The sequence below is a fragment of the Trichoderma aggressivum genome, assembly GCF_033847375.1.
Source record: "Trichoderma aggressivum f. europaeum strain CBS 100526 chromosome Unknown scaffold_053, whole genome shotgun sequence".
In the NCBI taxonomy this organism is placed as follows: Eukaryota; Fungi; Ascomycota; class Sordariomycetes; order Hypocreales; family Hypocreaceae; genus Trichoderma; species Trichoderma aggressivum.
In genome coordinates, this window is record NW_026946419.1 from 114,976 (window position 1) to 136,493 (window position 21,518).

The window sequence follows — 21,518 nt, forward strand, 5'->3', positions numbered from 1 at the left end:
GTTTCTCTTGTTCGACCAGCCAGCCAGAGGCTACCCATGGCCATGATCTGTGGGTTTGGTTGAGACTGTACGAAGCCATTAGGAGAATACAAGCGTTTGTCTGCCGGGATGCAGCACGTGCGGAGTCTTCCGCTCTTATGCATCACACTTAGTAGGTACCTTTGATTCCTCCGAAAACTCTGTACCTTTTTACCTCGAAGTCCACTTTTTGTACCAGTTGTCGATCACAAGTATACGAAAGGAATTGAGGATAAGCATGAGAGCACGCCGTACAAACACTATAGGTAGGTATCTTAGTACTAGCCTATATTGTATAGTAGATGTAGGCGGCCAACCGAGGGAATGGATAAGGCGATTTTTTATAGGAGAGTATTGAATACTTGCACATGGACAAGAGGCATCCAGATTCAACAGCCCCTGCTCATGCAGCAGAAGGCGGTAAACCAAGCGACGCCGTTGGTGGACTGAGCCGTTGGAATCACACTGCAGCCAATCAAATCCGTCTCGCAGCTGCAGGAAGTGCCCTTGCAGCACCTGAAACGGAGCCCAACGACAGGCGATTTTGTCCCTGAGAGACAAAGAAGAGCCATGATATACCTGTATGTGAGTTACCTTACTGTACTCTGTTGGAAGTTGGGCTGTATTCTACCAAGGTTGGCACTTGACATCCTCCGTATTTTAGAAGCAACACCAGGAGAAGCTCTGGCATCCAATGTCCAGGGACTACTCAGTACCTCGTAATACCGGGAAAGTAGGTACCACGTATGTAACGGAGTACTGCCTTAAAGACACTGCAGGCTAATTTGAAGATACCATGTGGCTGTGAGAAGTCAGCCGATTCCCCCCTTTCCCTAGCATTGAGCGATTCTCTTCCAGCAGTGCGCAGTTCAACTTGGTACTATGCGTGGTAGTCAGTCCCCTTGTCATAGTATGGAGTATTAGGAGGTACTATTCGGTACCTGTGCTGAGAACTCAAAACCGTTCCGTGTACCGGCTACCCCACCCTTCCCCCCTCAAACGCATACAGTGTACAGAAAACCCCATTCAGGAAGAGAGGCTTGGAGGAGCTCTTGTCCTACGCCCAAAACAGTCGCTTTGCTGTTGGGTCCAACATCTTTGCGTGACAGCTTTAATACAACCATCGTCTCCTTTGTCGTCGCGAGCCTGAAGGCGTATAACACCCGAAGCGACGCGGAAAGCCGGGCTTTGCCCGCGACGCCGAGCTCTGGACTGTGCAGTTAGTTGCTGAGGGGGGAAGACGAGCTGAGAGACGGACAGAGAGAGAGAGAGAGAGAGAGAGAGAGAGAGGGAGAGAGAGAGAGAGAGAGGAGAAAAAAAAGATGCGGATCGCGTGCCTTCAGTTTGCGCCGCAGGTTGCAGATGTGGAAAACAACCTCAACAAGGCGGACGAAGTCCTCAACCAGGCGGATTCCGACGACCTGGACCTGGATCTCTTGGTGCTTCCTGAACTGGCCTTCACCGGTGAGGCTGCATATCCTGTCTGGCATTTGCCCCACGACTTCCTTTCTAACTTGCTGCGTGCTTGAAATCAGGCTACAACTTCAAGTCATTAACCCACATATCTCCCCATCTTGAGGAATCCAGCACGGGCATCAGCTCGCTCTGGGCTCGGAATACAGCCCTCAAGCATGACTGCACCGTCGTCGTGGGATACCCCGAAAAGGTAGATCCGACGCTCAACTGGCCTACGGACCCCCAGTATTACAACTCGGCAATCGCTGTCAACGGCGATGGCGAAACAGTGGCCAACTACCGCAAATCCCATCTGTATTACACCGACGAGACTTGGGCTTTGGAGGGCTCCCACGGCTTCTTTGGAGGACGGCTTCCCGGCTTAGGTCAAGCCGCCATGGGGATATGCATGGACCTGAAGTGAGTAATGGAAGGGCGGTTTTACTCTCCATCTCCCCATAACCACCAAAGCTAACACGGCAACCCGCACGTTGAGTCCTTACAAATTTGAAGCGCCTTGGAACAAGTTCGAATTTGGCCAACATGTCTTGGACAGCGGTGCTCGACTTGTCATTGTTTCTATGGCTTGGCTTACCAATGAAAATCCTCACGACTTTACCAGCACTCCGTTAGAGCCCGATAGCATGACTTTATTATACTGGGTGTCTCGTCTTGAGCCGCTGATTCGAGCAGAATCGAACCAAGAAGTCATTGTCGTCTTTGCGAACCGCTGTGGCACCGAGGGTGAAGCAACTTATGCCGGCACCAGCGCCGTTGTTGGCATACAGTCTGGCGAAATTTGGGTTTACGGTATAATGGGTCGCGGTGAAACGGGCCTGCTTGTCGTTGATACCGAGTCTGAGCCTTATGCTAGATTGTCTTACCAGCCGCTTCAGCCCAATATTCGATCGGAAGACGATGCCTCACCAGACCTGAAAAAAAACTCTGGCAATAGCCCGTATCCACACAATGAGTCTCAGGATCAGTCTCGCGAAGACTTTGAGAAATCATCCAAGGCACCCATTGACTCGTCAACCGACCAACAAGAAGATGATTTGCATATGTGGCTTATGGAAAACTCGATAAATCCGGATGTGCGACATAACCACCAATCTTCGGAGTACAACAAGGGATATGCCAACCGCACACCAAACAAGCCCCAGGTTGAGAATACGCAGAGATCGTCGAGCCCAAAATTAAATATCAAGTCTTTACAACTTGATATTCCACCCGATCAATACATGCTCAGACGATACCTCGAGGCTGAGTCTCCGATATCTCATCTGGACACGATCAAATCCCCGATTCAGTCCACAACAGCACCTCCAGAGCAACTCAGGGGCTCACGAAAAGATCGAGTTGACTACGTAGCTTTCTACCCCGACATGATGGAAGAGGAGAAGCGGTTTAGTCTACGATCTGACGTGTCTGTCTGGAACAACGAACCTGGTCGAGTTCGCCAAATATCCGTCTCAATGATTGATGACCCCGAATTATCGCATCTATCATTTCAAGACCGGCCCAGGACTGTTGAAGCGGGAAACAGCGCCAGGTTTCAAGAGAGAAACAGATACAGACATAGGGCACATAGCCAGCGGCAATCCTCCGATTGGAACAGTCGACGTGGTAGTGACTATGGCATGCCGTTATCGCGACAGTCGTCTCAAAACCAACTTCGAAGCAAGTACAGCTACAGTCAAATCGATGAAATGGCGAGGAGTTATTCCAGCAGTGCTGTTCTACCAGTTCACCTTATGCACTCTCACACAACTTCGCAAGTAGCTACGGAGGAGACTGGGAGGGGCAGGCGGCGTTCTTCGCACAAACAACTGAAAGAGGGACGGCGCGAGTCTCGTGGCACGCAAATGTCCCAGAGAGAACCAATCGATCTTTCACAGTTTGCCCTCATCGAAGAGTATCCTTCTGCTGATTGTCCTGTGCACGGAAGTCGCCCTCCGTCTGGGACCAGGCGTCAGGGCAATTCGAGGGCCAGAGGTCGATCAGGGAATCGTTCGCAACCTTTGCTGGAGGCGGAAACAGCTAGGAGACAATCTACCAGGCGCGGTACGTCGCGGAATGAAAGCCAGAGGGACGGCCACAGTCTATCACATCGACGTACGCACTCGTCACAACCCGAACAAGTCCGGTCCAGCAATGAGACGAGACGGGCCGAGAAGGACAGGTCCAAGGAATCTACTGCAAAGACGAGTTCCGGCCCCAAGACACCGACTGCCATGCAATTGATTCCGGATCTGGAGTTGATTGATGGCCTTGAGAAAACATTTTCTTTGCTTAAGTGCGTGGAAAAGGCTCCGGCACATATTGTGAGGCGACGCGTGAGCTCAGTTTGGTAGGGTTTTCTTTTTACTCGGTTTGGGCGGCCGGTGTCATCTGGCCTTGATTTGCTTGATTTAGCGACAATATTTGGACCATGGACGGAGCTTTTTCGTAATGCTACGTGAGGTATCGAGCATGAAGTAGTGTCTGGTTGTGTGAATCCGAGTGAATGGCGTCAAGCGTGGATACGGCGTAAGCAGGGCCTCACGAATCTTACTCGTACACCAATGTCGTCCCTTGCAGCTTAGACGTGCATAAGCGAAAGGGAGGGGTTCTCATGTACACCGCAGCCACTGTAGGCATGCGGCCTTGATGCGTGTACCTTGGCTGCCGATGTACAATAGATGTGATGCAACATGCATCGTGGAGTGGTGATGTTCGCATGCTCACAGTTGGCTCTCTCATGCGAGGTTTAATGGCGCGCCTAGCAGAGTTTCGACCACAAGATACAATGTTTTTCAATACTTTCCCCTGAGAGTCTTCACCTAACATCAACAAAGCGTGATCAAGTGTGATGGCTGCGCATGTGAGCGGTGCTTGGGGGCGGGTAAAAGTGCTCTCGTATGGGTAGGTACTCGTCCGTCCGTGAAGCGCGAGACATGTGAGGGGATAGCACAGAGTACAGAGCACAGGGATATTTGCATTTGCATTACCCAACCTCCACACGGGCAAAAGCTGTCATACCTACTCCGCACACTTGTACACTTTCAAGCCGTGTCCCGTCCCGGCAGTTGGTTGTACGAGAGGCGAGTTCCCATGTGGTGATGATGCCGATGGAATACGAGAAGCATCATTTTGATGCCAGAGTACAGTAACGTTGGCTTTGGATGGAGGACTTTTGCGTTTGAATGCGTGTTGGTTCGAGGCTGATGCGATGGGGACAGGCGGAGAAGTTTGGTATATTTCCGAGTGACTTGACATATTTCATCCATTATTCTCTTCTTCCATCAGCGTAGAGAATACCTCCTTGCTGCTTGATATGCCTACGGTGGATAGGGTAGCAGTGAGGCTTTCCTCCTGCAGCATGTCCAGAAAGGGCATGGCAATGAAGGCGAACGGGCTGGGATGACGTGAGGACGCCGCTCAGTTCATCGTTATCGAGCTATTGACATGACGGATTACGGAGGACTCGTAAGAAGTACTGTACGCAGACACGGCAGGATTGGGTTCTGGACTACTTACTCCGTAGTCTAGTTGATTCTTGCCTCGCGGCGGGGAAAAAGAGAGAGACACTCTTCTTTGTTCAACCGCCTCCAAGATTGACAATTTCGACACCGGGCCTGTCAGCGGCCATCCACAGAGTCGAATTAAGCGCCCAGGACGCAGCACGCCGCCAATCGGAGGCCGGCGATGGCCAGTGGCTGGTGATGGCGATGTGAATGCGAGCAGGGATCCCTGCAGAGGCTTGACGCCACACAGGGGGATCGCGGGTCGTCTCCCGCCTTTTAGTGGCCAGATGAGGCCCTTGAACCCTTGTCTGGCACAAGCTTAGTCTATGATCCGGCCCGGTGTGAGGTGACTCGAGATTGCTGGCTGGTTGCAAAGGCCCCCCAGACTGAGAGAGGCTAGCCCTGCCCTGTTCTGCTGTTCTGCCGGCTCACTCACCATGACCGTGATCAGGACAGGACAGGACGGGATGGGGCTGGATGGAGGAGATGAGCGGCGGCGTGAACATGGGCCGGCGAACCGGAACGTCCACTCTGGGTGGAGAATGTGAAAGCTCTCTCTTTGGGCCTGGCAGAGCACCTGAGATGCGACTCTGCATCTTCAATCACATCTGGCAACCAACAGCTTCCAGCTACAGCTAGTCCCCCTTGTTTTGTTCTTGGCTTCACCAGCGAGCACGTTTCCTGCTCGTACAGCCATTATAACAACCTCGACTGGCCCTCTCCGCGATTCTCCCCGCCCCGGCCAAGGACCGTCTCTCGTTCGTGAAGAGCTTCAAAACCGTCTTCAGCCGTGGCATGTAGCACAGGCCGGTCCTGTGTCTCTCCCGAAGCTTCCTTCGCCCCAATCCAAATCCCTCCCTACATTCGCTATCACAGACACACACACACACAAAAGCAGACAAAAGGCCACCCTCCCACACAGAGGCAAAAGACGGTCAACCGAGGCTTCCCGCCAAAAAAAAAAAAAAAAAGCCATGTTACGCCTCCTAACGAGCTTCGCAGCCGCCGGCGCGGTGCTGCCCGCGGCCGAGGCCATCTTGGTTGCGCCAGACTCGCCGTGCTCGACCAACTGCGGCAATGTTCTGGATTCGACGGCGCCCGATGACCTGGTGTGCACGCCGGGCCAGTACACGGGCGGCTACAACAACAACGCTGGCACCGTGTTTCAAGGCTGTGTCCAGTGCGAGCTGGAGAGCGGATATGTAACAAAGAACAACTATTCCGACAACGAGGCGGCCTTGTGTATGTCCCTATTGCTATTTCATCTCACTTGAGCCATGTATGCTACTTCGACAAGAGTTCTAACCCTTTGACCTCAGACAACCTCCGGTATGCTGTGTCATACTGCGTCTTCAACGAGCCCTCTCATTATGACTTTGTTAACAATCCATGTGTTACGAGGTAAATGCCACGCCGTCCTGGGCCTTGTGTCTCATGACTAACACGTTGGCTTTAGCAAAGCTTGTGGTGTCTTTGCCAACGCTATTGCGTACCAAAACTTGTCGGTCACATCTGACGACTATGGATACTGCGATACATGGCCTACCGGCGACTCTGTCGACTTTCACGGATGTATAGAGTGCCTTCAGGTTAACAACAACTACCTGGCAAACTGTATGATGCCCTCTTATGCCCCAAATTAATGAACATTGTGACATTTGCTAACGTGGTGTATAGTTGTTACTGTTCTTCAAGCCGGATGTGAGCAAAAGCCGATGGATGGCCTGACCCTGGGCCTTCATGGCAACATCTTCTCAAGTGATGTTGTCAACATCACTGAGCCTACACCAACGGCCAAGGTAGACCCCGCCTGGTTCGACCACGGCCCGCTGGGTTTGGGCGGCAAAGTTGGCGTCGCCGTGGCGGGATTTATTCTGCTATTGACCCTCGCCGGTGTATTCGTCGTCTGCAGAGGCAGAAGACGGAGAAAGGCCTTCCTCAGGAAGTTACAGACCAACATGCCACCGATGAAGTCTAACCCAGGAGGATGGCCATCCATGTCTACGAACCCGCACGATTCGAACGAAACTCCCATCAGCCAGCGGCCTCTGCGGAACTGGGATGACTCTCCCATGACTGCCAATACCGAGAAGACCTTCCCCCGATATTTCTCGCCTTATTCCTCCCAATTCAACAGTCCTATTAGCGCGACTGACGTCAACCATATGCCGTGGCCAGAACCCGCTCACGGATCTCCTCATTCTCCCCGAGAAATTGGACTCGCGCTTGGTTCGGCTATTGACATTAACAGTCCAAGCCATGAGCGATGGGTCTCGTCGCCAGACGACAAGGGCAAGATGAAGGAGGAGGCATACGAAATGCAATATGTCGACAGTGCCGGAAGCGGAATCGTCGCAAAGAAGCGGCCGATTCACGTTGAAGCTCCGATCCTGGCTCATCCTGGCTATGGGAGAAACTCTGATAGCCCGCCGAGACAATACGACGTGAACGGGAATGCGGTGCAAGGGGACATGTATGCAAATTAATGCTCACGAATTATGAAATATGTCATGTGTTGCCGGGTCTGATGCGGGTTTGTCCCTCTTTTTGTTTCTGTATGGTGTTTTTGGTGTGCTTTATACATATATATACCTCTTTTGTTGATGCTGTAGCGAAGGAGCGCAGTTTATTGGGATTGGGGTCATGGAAAGGGGTTAGGAGGGCTGGATGCTGGGGATACCCGAACACACCTTGATGGTGCAAATTTTTCAGAATACAGTTGCTACAATCTTGATTGATGGAGGGTTCTTGCTTTTGAATGAAGTGCGTAATGAGTATAGTGCCTAAGAGGTGGTTGGCATTATATCGATGCACATGTTATAGTGCATATGATATATTTGGTACTGGAGGCCGGCCGTCACAGAGACCAGAGACCGAACAACACGCCATACGTAAAAGATAATTTCCAATGTCAAATTTGTTGACACGTAAAAGATAATTTCTAAATGTCAAATTTGTTGCTCGCCTATCTAGCCGAGTGTTACTTCAATCTCCTCAAGCTCCATATTCTCCCATACCCCCTTAAGAACTCTTCCAATACCCCTCCGGTATGCAAAGCCGTCAACCCAGCCGATCCAAAGGATAAAATAAAACTCATAACGGAAGTCTATGAAATTCCACGCCCGCTCCTCTGGAGGGATTTCTCGCTTCTCAGCTAAGATATAGTCATCCTCCATATGAGGAACCCGCCCCTCAGCAATCGCAATTACTTCGCACCTCTCACCAGATTCTTGAGGGAAGCTTTGGTCCAGTCGGTCGTCAAATAATATCTAGCTCATGTTCCGTCCCCGAGACAAAGGTGGGATGTGCCATATACCTCACCTCCATAGGGGTCTCTGAGCTCGTTTGATTTGATCAGCCAACCTCGATTTGCGATACGTCTCAGTAATGGGCCGTATTCGACATCTGGAAGACGTGCTCCGGCACTCTCGGGAAACGGGAAGGGGTGCGGGTATTCTGTGTCTGGAGACAAGGTGTGTGAATACTTGAAATCATCTCTGCGGTCAAGTCCGGCTTGAAACGTTGGCGGGTCCCAGCCTGGCGGCATCGAGGCATGGTTACTGAAGTGTTGGTACTTGATCCGCTTTGATGCTCCTCCCAGAGAGCTGAGTTTCCACCATTGAACTCGGGGTTGTAGCTCATAAATGTTCTTAGACGATGCGTCTTTGTAAAAATTCTGTGCAAAATTCTGCCAGACAGAGGTCGAGATTGAGCCCCTCGTACGAACCCATGACCAGCTCGGAAGTAATAATGTCTGTGTCTTCCGGGGCTGAGGAGGAGTTGGATATTCCCAGCCTGGTTCCCATAGCAGAGAAGCATCGAAAAACATCTCTGTAAACCGTAGTGAAATCCCGAATGAAAAGACTGGTTCAAAACTGCCGTCACACCAGCAAAAGCGTGGAGCACATCATCGTCAAATGACAGACTCTCCTGACTGCATTCGCGGATCACGTCAACATAGTGCTTGATGTTGGGCCAGTTTGGAACATTGCAAATGAAAGACGTTCGGTCAAAAAAAGTGGCTATATATACCGTGAGGTCTCAACTCCCATTCGCAGCTTGTGTGTTCTTGACAGTGGAAGCCAACGACTGACGTGAAAACAAGAAGCCATCGTGATAGAGAGGACTCCTGAAATGTCCACCCGCGAGTTGACCATGTCCTGTCTTGGCCATACAAGGCAGCAGACCCAGGAGGATACCTGGGTCCAAATGAGAGTGTGAGGCTAGGAAATCGCATTTCGCTCGAGAAAGTATCCCGAGGCTCTGAACAGCGGCTAATTCCTGGAATGCCGTAATCACCATCCGCTCCCTCTGCGGCTACAATCGTAACGTATGCGTTGGCATAGATGGAGGCCATTTCGTTCAAAAACATGGTCCGTTCGTCATGCTCTTCCTGACCAGGGCCTTGGACAATGCATATGCAGTCTGTCCAGAAGAAAGGGCAGCCGAGTCTTCGTGCTACATCCATAGCATCCGATATGGTTCGCGCGAGCTTTGGCCCTTTCCCCCCTGGCTATTGATGAGTGCTCCTGGTTGTAGCATTTCCTCTAAATTCTCGGACGTCGTTTTCAACATTTCTACTCCGCCCCAGACATAGCTTAGAGCGATATGTCGAGGATTTTGAGCAGTATCGACCTTGACTAGGCACTGCCTTTCCAAATCAATAAGATATAGCCACGAAAGCCCACTCGAGGGCAATAAAGGAGCAATCTTCTGCAGTCCAGGGCCATGAAGGCGGTCGCACGTTTCGATCCATTCTTGAATGATTGTCGTATCTATTTCATAGACATCCATCAATCTGTTATATATATCATAGGGAAATGAAATAGAGCCCAAGCTTTCTGGTTCACTTGGCGATTTCGATAGGCAAAGTTTCAAAACCTCGGTTTCCCACTCGTGTCCACAGTGAAGGATACAGTGGAACTTGTCACCATTCCAGCATAACTCTGCTTCCCAGTCCCGCGATCTTGCCCGAGGCCCTGTACGCACACGCTCTTCTAGGGCAGAAAGAATAGACTGACAGCATCTACAGTCTTGATTCGCCCGAAGATCCGCGGTATTCCCCAAACTAAGGAACTCATGTGTCTTATCCGCACTGTGAGACCGAGTTGAAATGAAATTGTCGACGTATTGGCAAGTATTCAATATTCGCTATCAGGGATTCGGGTCGAATCTGGGCTGTGTGTGTCCCGACGGAAGGATCTCTTCTGGGAGTTTGATATAACGCCGATGCCGGTTCATTTCCCTTTCCTTTTCATCATAATGTTGCTTATACATGGACTCCATCTTAAAGGATGCGGAGGAGGTCGATCATGTATTCCGATGTATTGCTTATTTCACTCATGTACAGTGAAAATGCCTTTATAAACTAAATTTCACCTTCTTTAAATGCTTGAAATGCCTGGCCTTGGGTGCTTTGCTGCCTAACTTACAGCCTGATGCGACGATGAAAAAGGTATCCCGGTTTCATCCAATGAGTGCCTGATGCCCAAGATATAAAGCTCATTGGCTCGGAATTATGCATGCTAATGTCACGGGCCGGTTTCGGGATCGGAATGATTCCAAAGAGGTTCCCGCCTAGACGTCCTTGAACCGTGGAGACTCGCCCTTCGCCACACGCTCGGCCCATCTGCCGGCCTTTTTCTTCCATAACCCATCGCATTGCGAGACTGCTTCGTAGAAGTCGTTCTCCACCGGGCTTTCCTCGACCCATTCAGGACACAAGTCCTTCAATCTGGCTCTGTACACCTTCCGTAGCTGCGTCTGCTCATACTCCATCTTGTGAATCCAATACAGTTCGTTCTTGCCCTCGTTGTCTAGGTAGTCTGGGTCGTTACGTTTATCCGATTCTGCGGCAGCCTCCTCCGGTGTCTCGTCCGCATATACATTCCGCTGTGGCTCATCTTCCCGAGGCTCACCGTCAAGAAACTTGGGCATTTGAGTCAGCATCCAGAGTGGCAGTGCCGAGACGCATTCCCAGTCGAGCACAGCTGTGACTTCGCCTTGTTCGTTGACTAGAATATTGTTGAAATTGAGGTCATGATGTTGGAGAGCTGACGATTCTGATCTGGCCAAGTCTTGGGGGAAAATCTTGGGAAGGAGAGCGAGGAGGGTTTGTGCCACTGGCAGGATGTCCTCGGCATCTTCGATGTCGTCTTCATCCTCAGACTTCTCTAGAACCAAGTTTTGATGCCGTATGATGATGGCCAACATGGCGTTGAGCCAGTCGCAGCTCGAGCGAAATGGTCCCCTTGAAATGTCGTATGTAAGATGATCGCCCATGAAGAACTCAGGGGACACGAGGCGCCCAGGCGCGACCGCGGTTTGTGGCGCCGTAGAGTTGACTTGAAGATCTATTTCCGGCGAATCCAATGTCCCTATCCCTTTGAATGTGGATTCTGGCTTCTCGAGACCTGATAACTCGAACTGGAATCCTGCAAATCGCTTCGTGAGCGCGACCTTTTGCTCCATCGACATGCTGCGCCATCGCTTCCGTGCCGATGTGCCCTGCATATACTCCATCAAAATCCATTCGAAGCCGATCCCATTGTCATTACTGTCGTCAAAACCGAAGACCTTGGGAACTGGGACGCTGGTGTTCTCGCGCACCCACTTCAAAGTGACAACCTCGGCGCGTGTTTTGTGACGAGGGTAGACAGGTAATGTGACGCGCATGATGAAAGAGCGCCCGGCTGTGCGAACCAGGTAGACTCTATTGAAGAGACCTGCTGCGTGAAAGGTGACGGTGCAAGGGTCCTCAGAGGGCGTCTTGAGCTGTTGACGGCATATGCTCTCAATCGCGCCGATTGAAGGCTCCCGCGTCCATACTGGCACCAAATCAAACGTTGTCTGCTCCCACCCTAAACCGTCCTGCGGCGGTCGCGGCATGCTGGAAGTAGTTAATCGAGTAGAGATGTCGGGTTTGGATCTTTGTCGTCTGTGGCCTCAGGATACAGACGAGGCGGTGCTGGGAAATGAACGATTGCCTGTTGGACTTTTTCTGAGAGAAACCGGTCGATGGTGAATGGAGAGGAATGCGGGGTAAAGCCCAATCACACTCTAGAAGAATACATACATGTATATGAGATTCCAATACATGTCATTAAGCACGCAGCAAGCAAGGTACTGGGTACTGGGTTGGTAGAGAATTGGTGGTGCCAAACAAACGTGTGTGAGGATGAGGTTGCGTCATGTGACCACCATATTAAAGGCAGAAGGGTCCATGGTAAATAGGCAACCTACTGCTCCAAAGGATTGATATATAAGGTACCTAGGTACCCATTGGTGTAAAAAATCGAGACGTGTCTTATCTTTTTATTATGTAAAGAAATGTTCTCACTGGTCCTTGCTCCCATTGTTGTGTTCTCTGATGACGATGCTGATGACTGAGTTAGAGATCGCTGAGACACACGGCCAACATCCGAAAGAGTGACGAAAAGCATCATGTGTAACACAAACATACAAAGGGAGCTTGTACGTTGTGAAAAGAGGGGATACTGCCGGTCTATATGTAATTGTATGAGCTTAGGCAATGCTTAGTCAAATTGGCATGCAATCTCAGAACCAACAGGGACTTTGCATCATATTGCGATAGAGTCCAGACGCTGTTTGGCCCGTAACACTGACCAACTCGTACAACCGCGCAGCTTGGCCAGCTGGTCAATGGCAACCTATAGCTTGCCAACTCAATCAATATCGTGCCACACACCTCGGTTGTTGCCAGTCCCGGTCCTGAAGAGAATGGACTCTTATCTTGCATATGGATGGTTGATTGATCTGCTGTCTTAACGCCAACCTCATCATCGAGGCCAAAGAGAACGCCGTAAATTCCTACACACGCATAAACCGGCTCACGCCCCTATCAGAGACTGACCGGGATCTTGAAAAAGTAGATAAGAAGAGCATTTCACGTCTGTCTGGATGGTTATAACAGCCTAAGTCATAAACTTACAAGAACATTCTAAAAACGGAAATTCCTTCATATATCTTTCTAGTCTCAAGTCTCCACGCGTATTCTCTATCCCCCACCAATCATTCATCATGGGCAAGGCAGACAAACAACTCAAGGCATTCATCGAGAACATCCCAGATAGTTCTCTCACTGCGCTTCCGACGAATCCTGGGACTCTTCACAAGGATACTAATTTTAGGCTTGATATGCAAGGCGTGAGTATAAAATTTCCCGCTTCGATTAGGCCTACCCCCATTTGACTCGTGTGCAGATGACGAAGAAACAAGAACACAATCTCCAAGTCCAGGTCAATAAAGGCACAACCATCACGTCGTTGAAGAAAGTTGCGCCAAAAACTGTCGCAGGACCAGTCCTTGTCAAGTCCAAGGAGCCATCGTCTGCTGCAGACATCAGGGCTGAGCTTTTAGCCAAGATGTTAATCTAGAGGTACAATGTTGTATGTTGTTTATACCATAGGGGGACGTTAGCTAGCTTCATGTAGGGACTGTCCGTATATGATCTCAACCAGTAACCATGTCACCCCTTTCATTATGCGATATCCGTGCAGATCGAATGTGTTGTCAGCATCACGTTGTTTGTAAGCCTGTAGATTAATCTATCGAATAGCATATTCCCGATACTCGAGGTAAAAACCACTAAAGTTCCAATTTATAATGTTTTGAGGCTAATCGGTCACAATATCTCAAAACCACTGCCTGTTGCCAAACACTTTAGTTATGCATGAATGGTGAGAATAATGGATGGAGTACGAGGCTGAAGTCGTCGAGAAGGAAGAGAGATTGAATGTGCGTATCAAGTATCTGAATTGTTGGGCATCCCATTTTCCACCAATGAGCGCTTGATGCTCGAGAATCAAAGCTCATTGGCTCGGAGGGTTACATCGGATGCATGCATGCTTACGGCACCCCAACCAACTCACTCCAACACCATTCCCGCATCACCAGTTGAACAAAAGAAGTCCTTATATATAAAGAAGACAAAAAGACAAAAAGAAATCAACATACAACAACCGGTGTTCGCTGATGGTCACCCACTCAACTACTAATCTGTCTCTCATTAGCTTGACTCTGGGAGAGCGGACGGGATCCCGTATTTTCGAATGGATGTGGTCGTATGTACTAAACCTACACCAACTCCATCTCATATTCTTGCTCGCAACACAACGACCAGGGCTTCTGGGAATTGCAAAAAAACAAAACATACAACAGCTGGTGTTCGCTGATGGCCACCCACTCAACTACTAATCTGCCGGTTAGTGGCTTGTATATGGGGGAGCAGACGGGATCCTGAATTCTCTGCTATCTACGCCATGCCCAGTCTTTTCCGCTAGCTTAGGTTGGGAAGAAGATATTATATCTATACTTTCAGAGCATCAGATCTCGCTATGCATTACTTGCAAAGCTGCCGTTCAACCCGGAAAGGGTATTGAATCTTATCATCCGAGTCGGAGGTTTTACAGCTTTTGGATGAACCCCCTAGCGGATTAATCGGTTTATATGAGAGAATGATGAATTGGATTGATCGACTCATATCCAACGACAAGGACCGCTGCTCCAAGTTGCAACATCTGAGCAACTATGGCAGCTATATACTAGTTAATGATTTAGAGACGCTGCCTATCATAGCTGGATTAAGAGGTCGACTGACACAAATTGAAAATCTCAAACCCTTGATCTGGATGTGCAGATCTCTTTTTCACTGTTCGAGAGAACATTGTTTAATCTATCCATCAATCTGCGAAGGAGTCTTCATTAGAGAAGGCCGCAGTCACATTTGCCCTTCTGGGTATGAAGTTATCCATAGGGGCTTATTTAATCGCGTTTTTGAAGCTATAGTAAAATCTAGAAAGCCGCGACCGAATACATACGCTCTACCGCATCCCGGCGTTAAGACGCAAGAGGTTTCTGTGCCCAGCCAGACCTTCTTATGGGAGTCCAATATTATGCGTACTGGCTTCAACATTTCTACAACAGCTCTTGCGACAATTATTCAACGCGATATGCTTAAAACTATCGAGAGAAGTTTCGACATCATACTTGAAAAAGATCATCATATTTTCATCACTAAACGCTTCAAGTCTACTGCAAAACATATACTAGTAATCCACCTTGCCAACGTCCATCTTGCCGTTGCGTCGTTCAAGATCAGCCTTTCCGACGTCCATCTTGCCGTTGCGTCGTTCAAGGTCAGCCTTTCCGACGTCCATCTTGCCGTTGCGTCGTTCAAGATCAGCCTTTCCGACGTCCATCTTGCCGTTGCGTCGCTCAAGGTCAGCCTTGCCGACATCCATCTTGCCGTTGCGTCGTTCAAGATCAGCCTTTCCGACGTCCATCTTGCCGTTGCGTCGTTCAAGATCAGCCTTTCCGACGTCCATCTTGCCGTTGCGTCGCTCAAGGTCAGCCTTGCCGACATCCATCTTGCCGTTGCGTCGTTCAAGGTCAGCCTTGCCGACATCCATCTTGCCGTTGCGTCGTTCAAGATCAGCCTTGCCGACGTCCATCTTGCCGTTACGTCGTTCAAGGTCGGCTTTGCCGACGTCCATCTTGCCGTTACGTCTCTCGAGGTCGGCTTTGCCGACATCCATCTTGCCATTTCGTCGTTCAAGATCAGCCTTGCCGACGTCCATCTTGCCGTTGCGTCGTTCAAGATCAGCCTTGCCGACGTCCATCTTGCCGTTGCGTCGTTCAAGATCAGCCTTTCCGACGTCCATCTTGCCGTTGCGTCGTTCAAGATCAGCCTTTCCGACGTCCATCTTGCCGTTGCGTCGTTCAAGGTCGGCTTTGCCAACATCCATCTTGCCGTTGCGTCGTTCAAGGTCGACTTTTCCAACATCCATCTTGCCGTTGCGTCGTTCAAGGTCGACTTTTCCAACATCCATCTTGCCGTTGCGGCTCACGAGGTCGACTTTGCCGACGTCCATCTTGCCGTTTGGCGCTGGCAGAGCCAAGGTGGTGTAGGCCAAGATGGCTACAATGGCAGCGGAGTTGAACTTCATGATGATGTTTTATTGGTAAAAGGGGATTTACTTGTAAAAGGTATTTGGGGTTTGTGATTGAATTGAGATGTTGATAGGATATGAGTTGATAGGATATGAGTTGATGGGAGTGTTGGGGAACTACAAACGGTTTATATAGAGCTCTCATACTTGGCATAGTAAGCATATCTATTCTTCTCTAGGATACCATTACCTATTGCTACAACATTTAGCGGGTCTTTTACTGAGTCTTCGCCTTACAGTTGGCCCTACCAACCGGCAGTTGTAGCGCGGCTCGACTTCTGATCACCCGATCAAGGTGTCCCATGCTTGTTTCCAGTGGCGGTCTGTAAACTCAACTTGGGTATAATCATCGTTTGCCTCAGACAAGCCCTTTCCGTAGGTAGTACTCGTCTGAGTGTCTGACAAAAGTGCCTATGCTGTCGTGTACCAATCAAATGCCTCAACAGGGTTTTATGGCTGGGGATTTCATGTCAGAGACAGAGTATCATACCTAACAAGTATTAGTTTTATAGTAATAGTCTAACTCCTGGATAGATAGATGCATACAGGCTACACCATACTTGATAATAGTGAGTCAGACCGTATGTACTCCTTAACTAGACTATCTATTGGTGATAATTGAGATACTAAAGTCTTTTATGTTATATAAGGTTATACTCTATCGATAGATGAAAAATATTCAAATGATGTTCATAATGTCTTTAGAGTGTGTTTATTATAGACTAACCAAACGATTTGATTTGAACAAGTGCAAAAGTGAAATGAGAGCCCTCCCCCCCCGTAGTCTACACCCTTTGATGACGAGATTTATTACAGATCTAATCAGATAGGTCTAGCTAAGCCGGATTACAAGGTCAGGCGCTTAGATCCTGGGATACTGAGATACTGCTGTACCGTACGGAGTATCACGAGTACCTCGCAAAACTCGACTGGGGGTCTTCTCCAGATATGACCCGTTAATTACTAAGGGTAGTAATCATCTAACTGTGTGCAGTTAATTAAGCGAAGAAATCAGAGAAACCCACAGTCGAGTTTTGCGAGGTAGTAATACGGCAGTATCTCTGCCGTGTTAGAAGTAGCGGCCGAAATCCGCATTAGCGTTCATGCATATCATACGGAGTACGGAGTACTACCAGGGGGCTTCAAAACCAGCAAAACCCCGTCCCACGTCATACCGGGGTTTAAAGACCCCTAGTACATGGGACGGGGTTTAACACATACCACGGGCTTGGCTGGTTTTGAAGCCCGCAAGATCCCATCATATCTGCTAAAAATTAGTCCTATAGAACCCAATCTCACCGCTAGTTCAATCATCTTACAACTAAGTTAGTCTCCAGTATTATACGGTAAACTAATTCAAGTGCCGGAGTTGAGATATCGGCCCTCGGAACCCTACGGACCCCGCACAATAAGACGCATAGATTGTGCCGTATCGCTTTGATTAATCATACAAAGAAGTACGAGTTGATAATCAGAGTCCGTGGTAAACATGGGTGATCGGGCCGTCATGGTATTGCGGCATGCTTAGCACATCACAAGGCTTGATGAACTTACTTGGCGTTTACAACGCGGAATCATGATCATTTTGAAAATGTAAATCACTACTCAGCACAAATATATGTTCACTTTTATACAGATACATAGGTGATCAAAGGTTTAAAGTAATCAAAGGTTTAACATACGGTTATCTAACTACATAGTAACAATCTCTTAAGCAATCTCATTAGCGTTTTCAGAAGCCCAACTATAGCCTGAGTCTCAGTCGAAAATTGTGAATAGGAGCATCCGAGAACAATCGGTTGAACTTCCCATTTTCGTCCACAACTCCAACTACCTAGTGAAATTCTGCTGTGTACCTCTTATGCAGCCACTGAAGGCTTGTCATTTTCTCGTCCCAATCCCCAATCATATTGGGCTTCCACTTGCCCGCCTCTTCGTATCCTGGCAAAGTATCTATGAGCACATCCGCATTTGGCTGGCAAAAGTAGACAATGGCATATCTGTCGACCACAGTACCGCTGGGCTCGTAGTCGTCCCGCATCATGATCTCACGAGGTGCAACAACACGATGCAGAGAGCTCTTCCAGCGGCCGTTTGTTTGGCGCTCGAGCATATCTCCAACATTGAGAATGATGGTGCCGCGCTTGGGGACGATGGGCCTATAAGCTTCACCATCGTGTACCTCAAGCCCTCCCACAAGCCCTTGGAACAGCATCGTCAGGCTGCCATAGTCTGAGTGTGCGTTTAGCCGGTGCTTAGTCCCCGAACGGAGGGGTTCGATGAGCATTTCCGGATAGTGCATGAGGCTAATATGGGCGTCATATTTAGATTCCTGCTTGCAGAGCAAATCTGGATCTTCGAGCTTAAGTGCCTCGCCCAGGCATCGCTGCAAGCTCTGCGAGAGCTCCGTGCAGGCAACGAACCAGCGTTCGTGAAACGCGCGGAAGCCAGGCAGGTCCTCCTCTGGAATCCAGTTATTGGGCACTAGCTCACTATCCGGCCTGCTGTTACCCAACTCGAAAGTCTCCTTGATCTCTGGAGCAGTAATCTTTGTCTTTTCAATCTCGTCAGGGTCAAAGAGCAGCTGGACGGTATGTCCAACGCCTTGAGGGGCATAGCCGCGATGGCTGTAAGGTGTTTCATATGCTGGATGTTTGGCCTTCATCTTCACTTCCAATGGAAGAGCAAAGAGACGTTTCGACTGTTACAATATTTAGCTGCCATCGAGCCGAAAATTAGCTTGCCGTTACTTACCCATTCAAATGCCTCCTCTAGCATCTCTTCTGGAATACTCGAGTTCGACAAGTAGACGAACCCATAAGTTTGAAAACCTCTATCCAGCTCGTCCAGCCATTTGGCACGCTCCTCTGGAGATCCACACAGACCGGCGTAGTCGATAACCGGCATGTCAAATGGAATCTCGACAGACGCGGCTTCTTTCACCTCAGTTGTATAGTGAGAGGCACCCATTTTGCGTTGTTTAGAGTTGTTTAGAGAGTAGAAATCAATTGAAGACGGTTGATAAGGCGTATATCAGGAAATGTTCGACTGAGGTTGTATTCTCGTGCAAAAAATTACGGTGACTTTATTGTTTGAATCATACCCCTATCTTTGTTACTCATGCTACGAGTATACCGTTGCTTTTGCTAATTAAATCATACCCCTTTACTTAAGAATTACTAGGAATGTAATCACTACTTAAGAATTACTAGGAATGTAATCACTAGCCCTTATCCATGATACGATTTATGCTGCGGAGAGTGCAACCAAACATAAGACGTCAAGGACCGGACGAGACTAATTCTCGGCTTATAGTCCGAAATGATGTCAAATTACCAAGATAGTGAGAGTGTATAACGTACTCGTACATGCAGCCCCAAGGGTCGGCAGTAAGACGGTCGGTCTTCCGGCTTTCCTCGAATGTTGAGTCTAGGTACGTGTCAGAAATTAGTTGATCTAGATAAGGCAAGCATCTGCCGATTGGGCCGCCACCCTAGTCAACTAGCCTTTGAAACTCGAGCAAGGGGTGGTCAAATATGAGTACCGATTGAACTCTGATTGGCTGCCACTGTTCTTCTAGTAGACTGCCTAGTCTTTGAAACTCTAGCAAGGATGGTTAAATATAAGTGCCGATGTAACTCTGATGAGTTGCTATGACGAGTACTCTCCTAGTCAACTGGCCACGCGGTGGAAGGAAAACACCGTCGGTCTTGCCATTATAATTTGTACGGGATCGGCGGCACTGTAGTTGCATTCTTTCCACCCCTTGCTAGCCTTTGAAACTCTAGAAAGGGCGGTAAGATACAAGTTGCCGATTTACGAGTAGCTCTGATTAGCTGCTACTACTCTCCTGGCCAACTAGGCCTACAGAGGTAGACTGTAGAAGTGGCGGTAAGATATTGTATAAGCACTAAAAAGAAAATCTCTTTACGAGTACTACTACTCGTACGTCTGTCGCTGCAAGTAGGCTTGTGTTATGCTGATTTCTTGGTGAGTTGCCCTTGTTGTTAATGAAGTGGTAATACTACTACCTTGTTTCCCTGATGCCTCCAGCAGTTAGGTCATGCATCATACAAGAAAGGAGGAGAATTTTCTGCAAGGCAGAAGCGGCCCATTCGCCTGATGATGGAATACGAGTACCTATGCATAGCAAGCGAGACAAGTCACGCCCTTGTAGTCCTAGTAGTAGTGTGATATATTATCCCTTCTTGTCCCGCTATTGTGTCCTCGCTCATCCAAATCAAACTTTCTTTACTTAAAAACACACATCTACCCTGTCACGGCTGCCATAAGTCTTACATCAATCGAAACATTTTCACATGGACAAAAAGACTGAGAAAAGGCCAGGACCGTCTGGGGAGCGGCTTTTGAAATCGTTTGACGAAGAATCGAGAGATAATGATTCTGTCACGCTGTGGAAAGAGAAAACTCCATGGTATCGCTCTGGCCATCTGAGGATACTATTTATCGGAGGACTAATCATCCTCGCCCTCGGCATAACGGATATAATACAATTCGTTAAACTTTCAAAACGGCATCCTGCCACAGTTGTTACCTTCGAGCCGGGTGAATCTGGGAGATGTGGTACCAATGCAACCGAGGCGATTGCTCGTGGCTGCGTCTTCGACTACATGAATTTCAGCTGGCAGCCGCCCGAGTGCTATGATCCTGAACTCGATGCAAAGCATTCCGCCATGATGAGAAAGGATGGCCCGATAAAGTGGTGGGCGGACGTCAATCTGACACAGCCGCTACCGGATGATGCGGACGTCCTCAAGATGTACACTGAGGTCTGGTCAGAGCGCAGGTTTCACTACAAACACTGCATGTATTCATGGGAAATTCTTCATCTGAGCTATGATGACGGGCGACCAATTCCCGACTTGATGACCCATGAACATTCACTGCATTGCGCCATGGTTTTGGATAGAGCCATCAGAGAAGATGATGGCACAGAGTTGTTACTTGAGCATGCAGCCACTTGGTACTCTGCGTGTGTCTGGCCTCGAGCATAGCCTTTACTTAGTTTCGGAATAGAAATATAATCTTATCAACCATAGTAATCTGATAATGCAAAGTAATTGCATGTGTGTCTTCATTAGCACATGTAATAAGCTAGCATTTTTTTTTACCCACAAATCTATCTCTACGTAGTCGATCGAGCTGTAGATTGTTTAATTGTCAACAGGGTTTCAGTTCCAATAGCAAATACTCATGGGGGAAAAAAAATAGCTGCAGAGTTTCATAGTCATAGACTCATACAGTAGTCGTGGCAGGGTCTGTGTCGCTGCCGGCTTGTCGTTGCCGCGGAAGTCTCGACGTGGCTACTCGTAGCTGCACGACTGTAACTTTGGCTCAATCATGGGTTGACAGCGTTGCATTCAACTAGTGACATTACCGTCGGAGGAGATGCGGTCAGGAGGGATGCGGTCAGAAGAGATGCGGTCAGAAATTAGGTACTCACAACTCGGCGTTTGGATTAGGTACCTACTCACAACTCGGCGTTTCAATTGGGTACTCACAACTCGGCGTTACCAGGTTCCCTGTACAAGACTAAGCCATGATAGCA

The 21,518-nt window shown here is 48.9% G+C and overlaps 8 protein-coding genes across 8 annotated transcripts; 4 read left to right on the plus strand and 4 right to left on the minus strand.

Annotated features, from left to right (window-relative positions):
• Positions 1 to 1,340: 1,340 nt before the first annotated feature.
• On the plus strand, positions 1,341 to 3,827 carry Triagg1_9442 (uncharacterized protein; the record flags this gene model as incomplete). The annotated part of the gene is made up of 3 exons (XM_062904400.1): positions 1,341 to 1,482; positions 1,554 to 1,893; positions 2,030 to 3,827. 3 exons carry the CDS (start codon positions 1,341 to 1,343, stop codon positions 3,825 to 3,827), a joined length of 2,280 nt encoding a protein of 759 aa, XP_062751603.1.
• A 2,126-nt stretch (positions 3,828 to 5,953) lies between these two features.
• On the plus strand, positions 5,954 to 7,465 carry Triagg1_9443 (uncharacterized protein; the record flags this gene model as incomplete). The annotated part of the gene is made up of 4 exons (XM_062904401.1): positions 5,954 to 6,221; positions 6,299 to 6,380; positions 6,436 to 6,593; positions 6,657 to 7,465. 4 exons carry the CDS (start codon positions 5,954 to 5,956, stop codon positions 7,463 to 7,465), a joined length of 1,317 nt encoding a protein of 438 aa, XP_062751604.1.
• Positions 7,466 to 7,948: 483 nt separating this feature from the next.
• Triagg1_9444 (uncharacterized protein) lies at positions 7,949 to 9,031 on the minus strand (the record flags this gene model as incomplete). The annotated part of the gene is made up of 4 exons (XM_062904402.1): positions 7,949 to 8,248; positions 8,296 to 8,810; positions 8,867 to 8,913; positions 9,012 to 9,031. The coding sequence occupies 4 exons, from the start codon at positions 9,029 to 9,031 to the stop codon at positions 7,949 to 7,951; spliced, it is 882 nt and encodes a 293-aa protein (XP_062751605.1).
• A 1,525-nt stretch (positions 9,032 to 10,556) lies between these two features.
• On the minus strand, positions 10,557 to 11,867 carry Triagg1_9445 (uncharacterized protein; the record flags this gene model as incomplete). Its single annotated transcript, XM_062904403.1, has 1 exon — positions 10,557 to 11,867. The coding sequence occupies one exon, from the start codon at positions 11,865 to 11,867 to the stop codon at positions 10,557 to 10,559; it is 1,311 nt and encodes a 436-aa protein (XP_062751606.1).
• A 1,152-nt stretch (positions 11,868 to 13,019) lies between these two features.
• Triagg1_9446 (uncharacterized protein) lies at positions 13,020 to 13,375 on the plus strand (the record flags this gene model as incomplete). Its single annotated transcript, XM_062904404.1, has 2 exons — positions 13,020 to 13,145; positions 13,202 to 13,375. The coding sequence occupies 2 exons, from the start codon at positions 13,020 to 13,022 to the stop codon at positions 13,373 to 13,375; spliced, it is 300 nt and encodes a 99-aa protein (XP_062751607.1).
• A 1,671-nt stretch (positions 13,376 to 15,046) lies between these two features.
• Triagg1_9447 (uncharacterized protein) lies at positions 15,047 to 15,946 on the minus strand (the record flags this gene model as incomplete). Its single annotated transcript, XM_062904406.1, has 1 exon — positions 15,047 to 15,946. One exon carries the CDS (start codon positions 15,944 to 15,946, stop codon positions 15,047 to 15,049), a length of 900 nt encoding a protein of 299 aa, XP_062751608.1.
• A 1,837-nt stretch (positions 15,947 to 17,783) lies between these two features.
• Positions 17,784 to 18,919, minus strand: Triagg1_9448 (uncharacterized protein; the record flags this gene model as incomplete). Its single annotated transcript, XM_062904407.1, has 2 exons — positions 17,784 to 18,650; positions 18,704 to 18,919. 2 exons carry the CDS (start codon positions 18,917 to 18,919, stop codon positions 17,784 to 17,786), a joined length of 1,083 nt encoding a protein of 360 aa, XP_062751609.1.
• Positions 18,920 to 20,268: 1,349 nt separating this feature from the next.
• Positions 20,269 to 20,964, plus strand: Triagg1_9449 (uncharacterized protein; the record flags this gene model as incomplete). Its single annotated transcript, XM_062904408.1, has 1 exon — positions 20,269 to 20,964. The coding sequence occupies one exon, from the start codon at positions 20,269 to 20,271 to the stop codon at positions 20,962 to 20,964; it is 696 nt and encodes a 231-aa protein (XP_062751610.1).
• Positions 20,965 to 21,518: the final 554 nt, after the last annotated feature.